The sequence below is a fragment of the Danio rerio genome, chromosome 5 (genome assembly GCF_049306965.1).
Source record: "Danio rerio strain Tuebingen ecotype United States chromosome 5, GRCz12tu, whole genome shotgun sequence".
NCBI lineage: Eukaryota > Metazoa > Chordata > Actinopteri > Cypriniformes > Danionidae > Danio > Danio rerio.
This window is the reverse complement of record NC_133180.1, coordinates 26268889-26284591: the sequence shown is the minus strand read 5'-3', so window position 1 is coordinate 26284591 and position 15703 is coordinate 26268889. Positions and strand designations below refer to the sequence as shown.

Sequence of the window (15703 nt, the reverse complement as noted above, 5' to 3'; positions counted from 1 at the left end):
CCTCTCTTTTGATTATGCACAGAGTTGATTATGCACAGAGACAAAGTGCTCTGGCACTTCCACCTGTGGGGGTTTCAGGTCAACCGAGAAAAGAGCAAACTCGCCCCCGTGCAGAGGATCTCTTCTCTCGGGCTGGAGCTGGACTCGGTCACCATGGCAGCGCGCCTCTCCGGAGAGCGCGCTCAGCTGATGCTGTACTGTCTGAGAGAGCTCGACAGTAAAATAGTGGTCCCACTGAAACAATTTCAGAGGCTCCTGGGGCATATGGCATCCGCAGCCGCTTCATGCCGCTCGGATTATTCTATATGAGACCACTTCAGCACTGGCTTCACGATCGAGTCCCCAGACGCGCATGGCACGCGCGCGCACACCGAGTCTCTGTTACTGCGCTGTGTCGCCGCGCCCTCAGCCCTTGGAGCGACCCCTCGTTCCTACAGGCCTGGGTGTCTCTAGAACAGGCGTCCAGTCTTGTTGTCGTTTCAGCAGACACTTCCAACACGGGCTGGGGGGCTGTGCGTTGCGGGCATGCGGCTGCGGACCTGTGGAAAGGTACCCAGTTGCATTGGCATATCGCCTGGAGCTGTTGGCAGTGTTCCTCGCTCTCCACCGTTTTTTTCCGGTGCTGGAGCGGCAACACGTGCTGGTCAGGACGGACAGTACGGTGGCGGTGGCGTATATCAGCCGTATAGGGGGTATGCGCTCTCGCCGCATGTCTCAGCTCGCCCGCCGTCTGCTCCTCTGGAGTCATCCGCGGCTGAAATCGCTGCACGCCATTCATATTCAGGCAAGCTCAACCGTGCAGCCGATGCGCTCTCACGGCAGCCTTGCGTCCTGGAGAATGGAGACTCCACCCCGAGTCTGTTCAGCTGATATGGGCGCGATTCGGGGAAGCCCAGATCGATCTGTTGCTTCCCCCGAGATCGCTCATTGCCAGTTGTTCTTTCCCTGACCGAGTGCTCTCGGCACGGATGCACTGGCTTACAGCTGGCCTCGGGGCACGCGCAATACGCGTTTCCCCCAGTGAGCCTGCTCGCGCAGTTACTGTGCATGGTCAGGGAGGACGAGGAACAGGTTGCTGGTTGCGCCCCTCTGGCTCAACCGGACCTGGATGTCAGAGCTCTCCCTCGCGATAGCCCTCCCCTGGCAGTCCCTTCGAGAGAGCACCTACTCTCTCAGGGACAGGGCACCACCTGGCACCCTCGCCGATCTTTGAAGAGATTTTTAGACGCGAGGAAGACTTAGGTAACCTCCGATTGCGGTGGCTAATACCGTCACTCGGGCTAGAGCCCCCTCCCCGAGCGCGCCTATGCCCTGACGTGAAGTCTATTCACTGAATGGTGTGTCTCTCGCTGAGAAGACCCCCGTAATTTGCCAGATCAGCGTTGTGCTTTCTTTACGCCGAGAGAAGTTGGAGAGCAGGCTGTCGCCCTCCACACTCAAGGTTACGTGGCTGCCATCTCCGCTCTCATAACGCGGTGGCTGGCAGCACCGTGGGAACGCATAACCTCATCATCCGGTTCCTCAGGGGCGTTAAGCGAATTAATCCACCCCGCCCCCTCTCATGCCCTCTTAGGATCTCGCCCTCGCTACACAAGCCGCGTCAGATCCCTTCGATCCTCGACTCAGTATTTTCTGTCCCTGAAGACAGCTCTGCTGGTCGCGTTGATATCGATTAGAGGGTCGGGGACCCGGAGGCATTTTTCGGTCAGTGACTCGTGCCTGTAATTGGGCTGGCTTCTCTCACGTATGAGACCCCGCCCGCGATATGTGCCCAAGGTTCCTACCACTCCGTTTTAATACGAGGTAGTGAGCCTGCAAGCGCTGCCCTCGGAGGAGGCAGACCCAGCCCTTATTTATTGTCCAGTTCGCGTTTTGCGTATTATCCGGACCGCACTCAGAGTTTAGATCATCTGAGCAGCTCTTCGTCTGTTATAGCGGTCGGCAGCAGGGAAGTGCCGTACCGAAATAAGTTCCCACTAGATTGTGGATGCCTTTCTTTCACTATCAGAGCCGAGATGAGCCGCGTCCCCCGAGAGCGCGTGCGCACTCCACTCGGAGCTTCGCATCCTCTCGAGCGCGCGCACGCGGCGCCCCTCTAACAGACATCTGTAGAGCTGCGGGCTGGGTGACACCCAACACATTTGCAAGGTTTTACAATCTGCGAGTGGAGCCGGTTTCCTCAAGGGTATTAGGTAACCCTTGGTGATTGAGGAAACAATTCGGTAGGGTGTTGAAACACGCTTGCTGCGCCATTTTCCCTAACACGGAGATACGTGCGCCTTTTTATCTGTCAGTAAAGTTCCCCGTCAGGTGAGCCCTGCAGATTCCTCCGTGGCCCCCAGCACTGACTCAGCGGAGGAGTCACTTGCTGGCCCACTACGTTGTAGGTCTGCCCGCTGGTCAGCCCGCGTTTTGGGTAAAGGTGCCTGCTATGCGTGGTCCCCACTAGGCGATCCCATATGCTTATTCAGCCACGGTTAAGTCCCCCCCCCCCCTGGGCGGACCCGTGTCTTCCCTCCCCGCTAACCACTCTTTTGCTATGCGTACTCCCCCTTTTTAGGGCTAGTCCATATGTAAATTCTGCCATCTATCCCCCCTTGGGTAACGGATGGCCTCCGCAGCGTCCTCCCTATCGGGATTGCACGCTTCCCAACGTACTGTCGTATTTTCCTAGAATTATCTAGATGCTCACGACTTCCCAAAAAATATATATAAATCCGTAAAACTTCTGTTGAAGTAGGATAAATTAGGGCCAGGGACACGTTGGAGGACCGCGCCCCCCATGATGTGGGTGCGTCACGCTTGCTTGACTATCTCCTCATCGGGGGTGTTGGTAAGGTGCAGTCATTATGGCGCTTTCAATGGGCTCCCAATGCGTGGATTTTACAATCAAATCCACTTATAGTGCTGAAGTTCCCCCCGAAGGGGAACGTTCGAGGTTACTAAAGTAACCCTTCGTTCCCCGAGGAGGGGAACGGAAGCACTATACTCCGTCGCCATAATGACTGTCCCTTAGCTGTTGAAAGTCTCTTCAGCTTAAAAAGGATAGCGTCTGCTGCGCCAGGTGAGCTTATATACTCAGTTGATTGCTTATGCCGCTCACCTGCGCAGGCTTGCGCTGCCAATTCATTCTTAATTGGCCCGTTCAATACTCTTTCAGACGAGTAGCTTCTGAACCGAACCTCCCAATGCGTGGATTTTACAATCAAATCCACTTATAGTGCTTCCGTTCCCCTCCTCGGGGAACGAAGGGTTACTTTAGTAACCTCGAACGTTTTTTGTCTGTCTCAGGGAGTCGCAGGAGTTTGTGGAGAAATATGAAGGTGCTTTGGGGAAAGGCAAAGGCAGGAAACTTTATGCCTACAAGGTCATGATGATGAAGGTGAGGAGATATGAGTATGTGGAGTATGGATCCGAGTATGAATTGGTCTGACAGCTTCAGAGGGATCATTATTTATCTTTTTGTACTCTAAGAAATGGATGAAGTTTCAGCGTGATTTTGAGAACTTCAAGACTGCCTGCATCCCGTGGGAGATGAAGATAAAAGAAATCGAAAGTATGACAATTCTCAGTTTTAGCTTCCTTCTTTTTCTTTCTGTGTTATTTTTTTTAAACTCTACGTTAATATTTTTGAAAATCTTTTTTTAGGCCATTTTGGCTCTTCGGTGGCTTCATACTTCATATTCTTGAGGTGGATGTATGGCATCAATATGATTTTGTTTGGACTAACATTTGGGCTGGTCATGGTTCCAGAGGTGAGAAATATATCAGATTCTGCAAAGGTTTAAATTACATAATATATGAATAGCAGTCAATGGGTTAACTCCAGATTACATTCGTGATCTGATGAGTTTTTCTACACCTACTCACTGTCTTCGTTCTGCATGTGGACTTTATCTACGCTGTGCTGTAGATAAATGGGAGGTAGGGTTTTTTCTTACTGTGCGCCTAAATTATGGAATACATTAGCCATAATCATCAGGAATGAGTAGCTTCTTAAGACATATCTTTTTAGCAAAGCATTTAATTTGTGATCATCACTGAAACTTTTATGCAGTTTGTAGCATGTTGTTTATTTATTTTTTATTGTTTTATTATTTTGGTGTTTATCTACTTCTGTCTTATCATTGGGATCTTAGGCAAGCTTGTAATTCTCTGCATTTTTTTTTTTTTTTTTGTTATTTTATGTCTTGTAGCGCTTGGAGATTAGAAAAAGTGCATCATAAATAAAATGTATTCTTATTATTATTATTATTATTATTATTAAGAACAACAACAACAATAATAATAATAATTTACACCACTTTATTTATTTCCATATGCATAATACAACCAAACTTTCTTGGATGTCTTTACTTTTTTTTTTATTTACTGTCTAGGCTCTTATGGGAAAACCATATGGCAGTTTACCAAGGAAAACAGTGCCCAGAGAGGAAGAGGCCAGTGCTATGAATTTTGCAGTCTTATGGGATTTTGGGGTAAAGAAATCGATTATATATTAGGATACAATTCAAACTGTAATAATGGTTTATTACTATAAAGTCAGCAAGGATGGATTTAATTGATTAAATGTTACATAAAAAACGGCTACAAATGAATAAAAAAAATCCTATCCTTTTGAAAGTTAAATTCATCAAAGAATACAGACAAACACAAATAATACAGTTACTCAAAAAATAGACACAACTGAATTTTAACATTAATAATAACAATATTTATCTGTTATTTGAGGATTTTTATAAAAATTTATTACTTTTGAATTTAAAAATGTAAGCCATAAAAGCATAAGAGACTTTATTAAAATGACAAAATTATGCAGCTTATAGATACTACACATAATAAATAAAACAGTAGATCTTGGATCATACTCTACATCGGGGTTTTTTATTTATTTATTTATTTATTTTTTTTTATAGGGCTATGCTAAGTACTCTGTCCTCTTCTATGGCTACTATAACAGCCAGCGGGCCATTGGGTGGCTGAAGTTTCGCATGCCACTGTCCTACTTCCTGGTTGGAGTGGGCACAGTGGCCTACAGCTACATGGTGGTGATCAGGACGTGAGTCAGGACAGTCTGCTCTATGTTTAATCTTCATTGTAAACGTATCTGTTAGTTAACAGTTGTATGGGTATATTTGAACATTAAGCATGTAAAGCTTTTGTTTTTTTGGTGTATTTACACTATTATATTGGTTTATGGAACCTTGATGTCTGGTACATCAACTTTTGGTGCTTTTGGTACTTTTTATGCAACCTAATTAAAATGATATACTGTCTAGGTCAGGTATGTAAATTACAGTACAAAACTATGATAATGAATTGCCACTACTTTTTTCTGTTGTTTTATGGATTTAGTGTTTCTACTTTTCATGTCCATATATGTCCATAAGCATACTTTTTACCTCTTAGTACATGAATGTAAAAGCAAATTCTTGCCCAACAGCATGGCCCGCAACGCAAATGAAGAAGGTGGCGGAGATGATACCAGCTTTAATTTCAGCTGGAAGACATTCACAAGCTGGGATTACCTTATTGGAAACCCTGAGACAGCAGACAACAAGTTTGCTTCCATCACCACCAGCTTTAAGGTCTGGTTTTCTTAATTTTCTTTATGCTTTCAAGAGGTCCATTCGGCGAATAATGAACAAGTCTTATTATTTGAAATAAAACTCTAAAAAATATATACAATCAAAAAAGCACTGGCAGAAATTGCTCCTTTGCTAGAAGTCTATTATTCTCTCCAAATTAAATAATATTAAATATAAAAACTGTTCAAATTTATTTCAGTGATTGCAAACACAGTGTTTAAATTGTGGTAAAAGTTTGGAACAATTAGATAATGAGTCATTATTATGTAAAAAAAAAAAAAAACATTTTGATTTTCCAAGATGAATTTTTGTCATAATAGTTTGTTTTATTAACATTATTATTTCACATTTTATCTCATAATTAGTTGGACATAGTATATTTCTCCAATAAAAAGTACTTAATCCAGGCTCATTGGAAATGTGTGCCCAGGAGTACATTTTTGAGAACTGACAAATATTTTACCCTGGACCACTTTTTCTTGCAGTTTTTGTTTTCAGAAGTCCAATAGAGGGCGCCATGTACATTTTTGACAGTCTCAAAAATGTTACTGGTGCATGTTTTTTATATGTGCCATTTCTCGTAAATCCACCAGAGGCCACTGTATATATTTCTGCACATATTAACATCCTTCTCAATCATAACTGACCAGAACACTCCTTCCCTAAACCCAAGAGTTTTCTGGGTTTTTGGGTTTCTTTTTTCCTGGTTTCTGGAAAAATCCATCTGATCTGCACTTTTCCGCCTCCCAAGTCGAGCACCATTCGCAATGAGCTACTGAGCAAACCAGTCACATCAGAAAAGGTGTCCATATGGAGGTAAGCAGTCAGCCATACTGCCCTTTGGTGTTTGTTTTTTACATAAAATACTGGTATATGTTACCGCAAGCACATATTTCTTGGTTCCCATGAATGTACACCATGGCACATTTTCCCATTGAGCCTGTGTTGATAATACAAGAACTGAGGCAGCCACTTTAATTTCGCCTCTCTTGGCTTCATAATAAATTCAGCAATTTAACAGGAGGCTATTGTGGAGGAGCAAGAGAGCAGAAAAGATGACAACATCCACCTGACAAGATTCCTCAGAGTGCTGGCCAACTTCCTGGTGCTCTGCTGTCTGGCAGGGAGCGGGTACTTGATCTACTTTGTAGTACGCAGGTCTCAGAAGTTTGCACTGGAGGGCCTGGAGAACTACGGCTGGTGGGAGAGAAATGAGGTGAGACCTGTGAAGCAGAGCACGATGGTAATCCTCTGCTTCAACGGCAAAGAAATAACTTGTGCATTAACCCTCAGGTCAACATGGTGATGTCTCTGTTGGGAATGTTCTGCCCGATGCTGTTCGATGTGATCAGCACTTTGGAGAACTATCACCCACGCATTGCCCTCCAGTGGCAGCTGGGACGCATCTTTGCTCTTTTTTTGGGGAACCTGTACACTTTTATCATCGCCCTCATGGATGCCATCCAACTAAAGGTACAGCTTCATTTAACAAAGCACTCACAGTCTCATCTTCAGTCTGTCTTTTGTACAGAATACTAGATCCTACAGAATCTGTGTTAAATGAATCATCTTCTTATGAGGGTGATTTATCCTCCTAACTGTCAATTTTCAAGAGGGCAGAAGAGGAGATTGTGAAGAAGAATATGACAATCTGGCAGGCCAACTTGTACAATGGGACTGTGCCAGACAACTCGACTGCTCCTCCGCTCACTGTGCACCCTGCTGATGTTCCCAGAGGGCCTTGCTGGGAGACCATGGTGGGACAGGTAATTGAGAAGAGTGCTTCAGTTCAGTTCAGATTTAATTGTATTGCTCTTTTCAAAAACTTGAACACAATATGTCCCGAAGCAGCTTTGAAAAGTACCAAATAACAAGCAACAAAGCAAAACTTGGCAAGGCATAACTCAAAGAGATGTTGGTGAATTTTAAAATATTTAGATTTTTTGTGACTAATTCATGTTACTTTCTATGATCTCTATGGTCATCCTCCAGTGGTTTGGGGGCGCACCTCCTTAAAAAACGTATATGTTTTCATACAAATAAAATTGTATGATTTCGTGCAAATTAGCCACTTTTCTGATATGTGCGTAAAGTAGTTACATTTCCTCATGTGAATCCTGCTGGAAATTGAGACTCATCAGACCAGATGATATTTTTTACAGTCTTTTTCTGTCCGTTTTTTGAGAGCTTAAGAAAATTATTGTCCTATTTTGCTGTTTTTATCTGACAGGATGGCACCACTGTGCTCTTCTCTGCTGCTGTAGCTCATCTGCTTCAAGCTTTTATGTGTTGTATGTTAACAGACGATGATTACTAGCTTTGATAACATTGTAGATGGTTGTACAGTGTGAATCCCACCAGTTTTTGAAATACTCAGATCAGTCTGTTTGACACCAGCAAACCCACAAAGTCACTCAGATAGCCCTTCTTCCACATTCTGATGCCCGGTTTGAACCTTAGTGGATCGCGTTGACTTTTACATGAGTTTTTTCTCCACTTCTTGGGTCCAAATAAACTGAAAATGAGTGCTTTTAACTTCTCTCCCATTCTCCCGCTGACCTGCAGGCACCCACACTAGTGAAGGCTGCTCTCTTATTTGCTGTAGGTGATCGCAAATGTTATTTTCAGTCAAAACTCATTTCGCACCGCATGATTTGAATCGCCTTCAGATATTACGCATGCCATATATCTCACGGGTGTCGGCGACTCATCTGTGATTCTCTCATATCACGTCCTTGATAGATCATACTGTGAATGAGCACCGATTTGCCTGCAATTTCAGGCATTTGTCTGCGATTTTTCTCAGAACCTGTCGGCAAGTCAAAATCAGGGCTAAAATCATGCAGTCTGAACTCGGCATTAGGAGTAAAAACAATTATGACTTAAAACTGAAGATTAAAGATTTCTAAAGGCACAACGGATAGACACTTCGGGCCCCCATGAACCTTTGTGCAGGAAAGTTGTTTGGTGTCGCACATTGTGTTCCATTCAGAAATGCTTATCCCTATGCAAAAATCCATTCGAAGCTGTCACTCTGAAGGGTAAACCTTTAGGTCGGCCATGGGACCTTACTGCACATCTAGTGTCACTGAATGTAATTGCAAAAACAATGTCTGAACAAAGAGGTTTCAGAAACTCTCCCCAAAATTGAACAGCAAATTGATTTTGTTTAGCAAAATCATGCTATTTTAAAAATAAATTTGTGCTTGTGTTTATATTCACAAATTTAGGTACATTCAAATCTAATTTAAAGCATTTTTAAACTGATCAAGCGTTGAGTATACATGTTACCAAATAATACAAGTTTGAAACACAGGCAAAAATAAAGTTTTAAAATAAAAACAAATAAAAACCTTTGACCCTCCAATTGTTCCAAACCTGTTTAAGTTTTCTTCATCTGTTGAACACAAAAGAAGATAACCAGTTTTCAAAACTGCCTTTGACTTTCATATTTTTTTTCATGTGATGTAAAAAAAGCGTTCCAACATTCTTTAAAATATCTTCTTTTGTGTTCAACAACAGCAGAAAAAATTAATTCACAAGGTTTTGAGGGTGAGTAAATGGTGAGTACCTTTTAATTTTTGGGTGAACTATCCATTTGCATTAACATCTCTTATTTCTACAGGAGTTTGTTCGTCTTATCATTTCTGACACAATGACGACTTACATCACTCTGCTGATTGGGGATTTCATGCGTGCCGTACTGGTGCGATTCCTGAACAACTGCTGGTGCTGGGATCTGGAGTATGGCTTTGTGAGTGAGTGTCCACCACACATAGCAACATATGCATCACGGCTTCCATAATTACATTTGCTTTCTTCATTAGCCATCCTACTCAGAGTTTGATGTTAGTGGGAATGTTCTGGGGCTGATCTTTAACCAGGGAATGATCTGGTAAGAATTATCTTTATATTATGTTGCATTTGTTTTCTCCTTTTTCAGAAATAAAAACCAGCATATAATCAAATCTTTGTTAATCTGTGTGTTTGTTTCAGGATGGGTGCATTCTACGCTCCATGTCTTCCAGCACTAAATCTTCTTCGTCTTCACGTGTCTATGTACCTGCAGTGTTGGGCAGTGATGTGCTGTAATGTGCCTCAGGAACGCGTCTTCAAAGCTTCAGGCTCCAATAACTTCTACATGGCCATGCTTCTGGTCATTCTTTTTCTCTCTACATTACCAGCCATATACACCATTGTCTCCATTCCTCCCTCCTTCGACTGCGGGCCCTTCAGGTTCTGAAATCAATTAGTTTATATGCATTAGGAAAGTAGTGTTTGACATATTGGTCATTTCAAACACATCAATTATTTTAAAGTTTAGAGTTACTGGTGATGAATAAGAAGTTGAGGGATGTTTCCATTTCCAAGTTTTGCAATCGGTAAATCTTAACACTAGGGTGCAGTAGAGGGCAAGTGTATATATATATATATATATATAAAAAACTATTATATATATAAAACTATTAACTATTGTTATTTATATTAATTATTATTATATAGTTTTTAAAATTATTTTATGATTTACAAATACATGTGTAGCATGGAGAACAGGAAAAAATATTTAAATATAAAGAAAGAAATAATTATAATGGGTATGTTACATATTTGTCTATGTCGCGTTAACTCATGTTTTATATGTTGATATATTTAAGGTTAGATAGATTGAAGATAGATTTTATAGACTTGCATGATTGTTGTTTTTCATGCTAGTTATAACGAGTTAAACATGTGAACATATTTGACGTAGACCTATGCTCTTCTGAGAAGTGTTTTTTTTGCTTCAAGTAATTTTAGGTTTTTGTAATAGTTTAAAATAAGTTATTACAAAAGAGAAAGATTTTCATTTTAAATTAGAATTTTTCGGGTGTCACGGTGGCTCAGTGGTTAGCGCCGTTTTCTCATAGCAAGAAAGTCGCTGGTTCGAGTCCCGGCTGGCTCAGTTCGCATTTCCGTGTGAAGTTTGCACGTTCTCCCCATGTTTGCATGGGTTTCCTCCGGGTGCCCCGAATTCCCACCCAGCCCAAAGACGTGCTACGTGTGCATGTGAGTGTGTATGGGTGTTTCCCAGTACTGGGTAGCAGCTGGAAGAGCATCCACTGTTTAAAACAGATGCTGGATAGGTTGGGGGTTCATTTCGTTTTGGTCACCCCACATTAATAAAGGGACTAAGCTGAAGGAGAATGAATGAATGATAATTTTCCCCCTTGCTAAATTTAGGATTTTGTGCTTTGGATTTAGACGGGATTACAAAAAATTCCCTTTCATTTTAAGCTAGTTCAGTTTTCGCTCATTCAAAACACATAAAACCATCACTAAATCATTTAGTAGATTATATATATATATTTCATTCCCTTAAATCTTTCAATTGATTTTTTGTTTACTTTTTTGGGGTAGGCTATGAAAATCAATGGCAAAATTAGATTTTTGTATTCAATTAATTAGCTAAAAGAAGTGGTAGATTAATGTAATAATTATTTATTATTAGCGTTATTAGAAAAGCCTTAATTATAATAATAATAATAATAATAATATAAAATGGTGTCCATTTACATAATTCAAATGGATTAGGGTTAGTTGTTCTTTAAAGGTTTTTTGGGCAAACTGATCTTGTATGTTCTTGCAGTGGGAAACCCCGCATGTTTGATGTGATCCAGGAGACTCTGGAGACAGATTTCCCTGCCTGGTTCAGTAAAGTGTTCAGTTATGCCTCAAACCCCGGTCTGGTGCTGCCGTTTCTTCTTCTTTTGGTGTAAGTGAAATAATTACACCTGTATACTCCTGTAAAAATGTGCCATTGAATATGTACTTTTTTCTCTCATTTTAGTCTCGCAATATATTACCTGCAGTCCACTTCGAAAACGTATAAAAGAGTAAACATGGAGCTGAAAAAGAAACTTCAAGCAGTAAGTTCAAACCTTAGATTTCAAACGGGAAAATATTAGAAGATGAACTTTTGTAAACGCACCACTAGGTGGAAGCACTAACATTAAGATGCAAATTCTGATTTCAAACACATTTTTTGTTGAACGATATTTATTATAATTTATTATCTAAATCAGGGGTGCCCAAACTTTTTATTATGAAGAGCCTGAAACCAAACTTGATTGAGGGTGGTGGGCCGAATTTAACTATAGTTCTCCTCTGTAATTTCCTAATTTATTAAATAACATTTAAAAATAACTCGAAAACGTTGCTTTATATTAACCAATACAGCACATTTTTTACATTATATAATGAACTTATTGCTGTAAAAACAAAAACAATCTAATTTATGACAGAATGGAGTTACACTATTTTGTCTTGGTTTGCCCACTGATGTCTTCTGCATAGTCCTCTATCAGTCGAGTGAAATTATTTACATTTTTAAAAATAAATATATAAATACATAATTTAATTAAAACATTTTATTTCAGTTTGCTTTTATTGTAGTTAAGTAATAAAACAAACAAACATACAAAAAGAGGTTACGTCAAATTAGAAATGATGATCTCTTTTAAAGGCGCTGGCCCCATCCCTCTCCATCCTTCTCACTCTGTTTTCAAATGGAATGGTGGGCCAAGTCAAAGGTTACAATGGGCCAACTTTGGCCCGTGGGCCCTACTTTGGGCCTCTCTGATCTAAATACAGATTTATGTAAGTGCTGGGAAAAAATCAATCATGATTAATCGCATCCAAAGTAAAAGTTTGTTTTGACATAACATATGTGTGTGTGTGCTGTGTTAATTCATTTTGTATAGATAAATACACATGCATGCATATATTTGAGAATTGTTTTATATTCAGATATAAAATATATGGAAATATGTATAGGATACAAGTTATATATCAATTTAAATATCTATGTAAAAATCTTTTGTATTGCTTTATTTATATGTATGTTTCTGTATCACACATACAGTTGAAGTCAGAATTATTAGCCTCCATTTGAATTTTCTCTTTTAATTATTTCCCAATTGGGCATCATGGTGGCGCAGTGGGTAGCTCGATCGCCTCACAACAAGAAGGTCACTGGATCAGTTGCCATTTCTTTTTGGAGTTTGCATGTTCTCCCAGTGTTGGCGTGTTTTTTCTACTGGTGCTCCGGTTTCCGCCACATTCCAAGGACATACACTTATACCCGTTATTAAGGGACTGAGCCGAAAAGAAAATGAATTAATGAATATTTCCCAAATGATGTTTAACAGAGCAAGGAAATTTTCACAGTATGTCTGATAATATTTTTTCTTCTGGAGAAGGTCTTATTTGTTTTATGTTGGCTAGAATAAAAGCAGTTTTAAATTTTTTTAAAAACCATTTTAAGGTCAAATATATTAGCCCCTTTAAGCAATAAATGTTTTGATCGGCTAGTAAGGCTACAGAACAAACCATTGTTTTACCCTAACCTGCCTAGTTAACCTAATAAACCTAGTATATTATTTACTGTAATCATGGCAAAGATAAAATAAATCAGTTATTTGAGATGAGTTATTAAAAGTATTAAGTTTAGAAATGTGTTGAAAAAAATCTTCTCTCCGTTAAACAGAAATTGGGGAAAAAATAAACAGGGGGGCTAATAATAGAGGGGGGCTAATCATTCTGACTTCAACTGTAAATAGAAAACTAATACAAACTTACAAAAAACAGATAAGTATATAAATAAATAAATCTTTACCCCCACCCCCAAAAAGTTGGATACCCACCTCCATACATACACATAAATAAAGAAAAACAGAGATACTCTCAGTCAAAACTACCACTATTTAATAGCTTAACACTCACAGGGTACAAAGAGCTTTTATATCTGTTTATTCTACAGCAAGGTACTTTGAACCTTTTCCCTGAAGGTAACAACTAATACTCTTTATGCAGAACATGTGATAAGTCCAAATCGATTTGTTTAGCATGTTGTAATGTGTCATGTTGATAAATATGCTGCAGTGACATCTGTTCTGATACACCAATAATTTTCCAAGAAGTGTGAATCAAACTGACTACTTTGATTCTCAGCTGCACAGACAAGTTGCCAAACATCTTATTAAGCTCTCAAAAACAGGCTGCTGTCATCCTGGCAAAGATAAAATAAATCAGTTATTAAAACTATCATGTTGAAAAAATCTCTCCGTTAAACAGAAATAGGGGAAAAATAAACAAGGGGACTTGTAATTCTGACCTCAAAATATTTAAAACACATACACACACATATTATGCCAAAACAAACTTATATTTTGGATGTAATTAATCGGAATTAATCTTGACCCAGCACTAATATATAAATAAATAAATTGAAGCGCTGAACTTTGATCTCTTTGCTACTGTTAAAAAATCAGCAGGTCATGTTTAGTCATATATCCAATTTTGTATTGACAGCAAAATGAGGAAAACAAGAAAAAGAACAAACTTGCAGCCTTAAAAGCAGCCAGTGACTTGGAGCAGGCAAGAAAAGCTGGAGAGCAACGCAGAAACAGCATCTCAGATTTGGGTGAGAGCACACAGGATGGGTCACAGCTCCCATCAGTCAATGCACTAGACAGCAGCTTGGAACCGATGCAGGGAAACTTTCCGTTAATGTTGAAGTGTCAATGTGCTTTGCTTAGACAACGGGCCACAGTCTTAAATCAACATGCCCCTGTTTCTCTATATAAGCAGTTAAAGGTCGCTTTGTGTCTACTCTTTCTCAGGAGTGAATGAAGAGAATCCTGAATCTCACGTCTCCTCATCCCACACATCCAGACCCCCTGCGTCCCGTGGCCACACATCATCTGGACATCTTCCAGGTCACCCGCAGCAGCCACAGAAAAATTTAAAGAAGAGATAAAAATCACACATAGATTTCAGTGTGTTTGTCACAATCACAACATTTAGCACTTATTTACATGAGCATATGCCTGGCTGATGCTGTATTATGGTGTAAATCCTTCAAGCAAGCCTACAGCATGTCAAGCATTTGTCAGTGAAGCTCCAGATCTTCTTGGCCATGTAACCCTAGAATGATAAGTCTTATCTCTGTCACTGCGAAACAGAAATGACTGTTCTTGTTACACACAAGCCAAATGCAGGGTCAAGCTACGAGGCTCTTGATTTGTTCCTTAAATTGACTTGAGGTTTTTTATATTTGTTTTTTTTTTTTAGTTTTAGATTTGCTTGACTGCTGTTTTATGTGCCAGGTGCAAGCAGACATTAAACTACAGCAGCTAAAGTGAGCATTTGTTCATTATTATTATTATTAAATAACTATTCGTCGTTTGAATCAGATATTTTAGTTTTCATTTTCAGATTTTTTACATATAGTTCAAATAAAATAATTATAAAACATATTTTAATATAAAGTACTTTTTATTCATATTAAATTGAAATCATTTTGTCAGCCAGTTGTCAGAAGTGTTTTTAAAAAATAAGACCTCTGCAATTAACAACACACTGTATAACCTCAATCTACTTAAAAAAAAACTCATTAAAAAAATGTAGGATGATCTTATCTTCTGAGCCTCAAGCTATACATGCATTACATATAGATTAATGAAAGTGTAAAGCAATGTGTTCACTACTTTTGTACTTTTTGTCTTATTAGTGAAGTAAAATCACTGTTCATTGAGACAATCCCCTTTTCCTTTTCGATGATCTCAGAATAATGAGAATACTTCCATCGCAGACATGTAAGGCTCTGCCATCTTAGTTTCTGGCTGTTCATGTATTCTCTTATTGAGTGTGGGATTCAACGTGACTGTGTTCATTTTAATTCAGCTATTATTTTTATAAGCTAATAAACTGAACTAAATAATAACTAAAATATTATTACTTAATTTTAGAAAACAATGTATTACTTTACTCGTTACTTAGAAAAGTAATTTTATTATGTAACATGCGTTACTTGTTATGCGTTACCCCCAACACTGGTTGTCAGATAACATTTTTGTTATTTTCAGGAAAACAAATTGTTGTAGGGAATCTTTGGACTGTTCTCTCTCTCTCTCTCTCTCTCTCTCTCTCTCTCTCTCTCTCTCTCTACATATATATATATATTCAGCATGGCACTATCAAGCATGGCACTATCAAATTCAGCATGGCACTATCAAGTTAAGATTAATGTTATGCCAAAATGCCACACAAGTGTCAATGAAAATACTGTAATAATA

The 15703-nt window shown here is 39.7% G+C and overlaps 1 protein-coding gene across 6 annotated transcripts in view; it reads left to right on the top strand.

Annotated features, from left to right (window-relative positions):
• The window catches only part of tmc1 (transmembrane channel-like 1), a 36513-nt gene extending 21165 nt beyond the window's left edge, over window positions 1-15348 (top strand). For 3 of the 6 annotated variants that reach the window (XM_073950794.1, XM_021476287.3, XM_073950793.1), the window contains 16 exons: window positions 3292-3382; window positions 3475-3556; window positions 3649-3755; window positions 4380-4478; window positions 4917-5059; window positions 5444-5588; window positions 6610-6804; window positions 6882-7061; window positions 7202-7354; window positions 9214-9342; window positions 9416-9483; window positions 9585-9824; window positions 11215-11340; window positions 11416-11494; window positions 13938-14049; window positions 14249-15348. In XM_073950794.1, the coding sequence (XP_073806895.1) occupies window positions 3292-3382; window positions 3475-3556; window positions 3649-3755; window positions 4380-4478; window positions 4917-5059; window positions 5444-5588; window positions 6610-6804; window positions 6882-7061; window positions 7202-7354; window positions 9214-9342; window positions 9416-9483; window positions 9585-9824; window positions 11215-11340; window positions 11416-11494; window positions 13938-14049; window positions 14249-14385 (2086 nt within the window). In that variant the 3' untranslated portion in view covers window positions 14386-15348. 6 annotated transcript variants of the gene reach the window in all.
• Window positions 15349-15703: the final 355 nt, after the last annotated feature.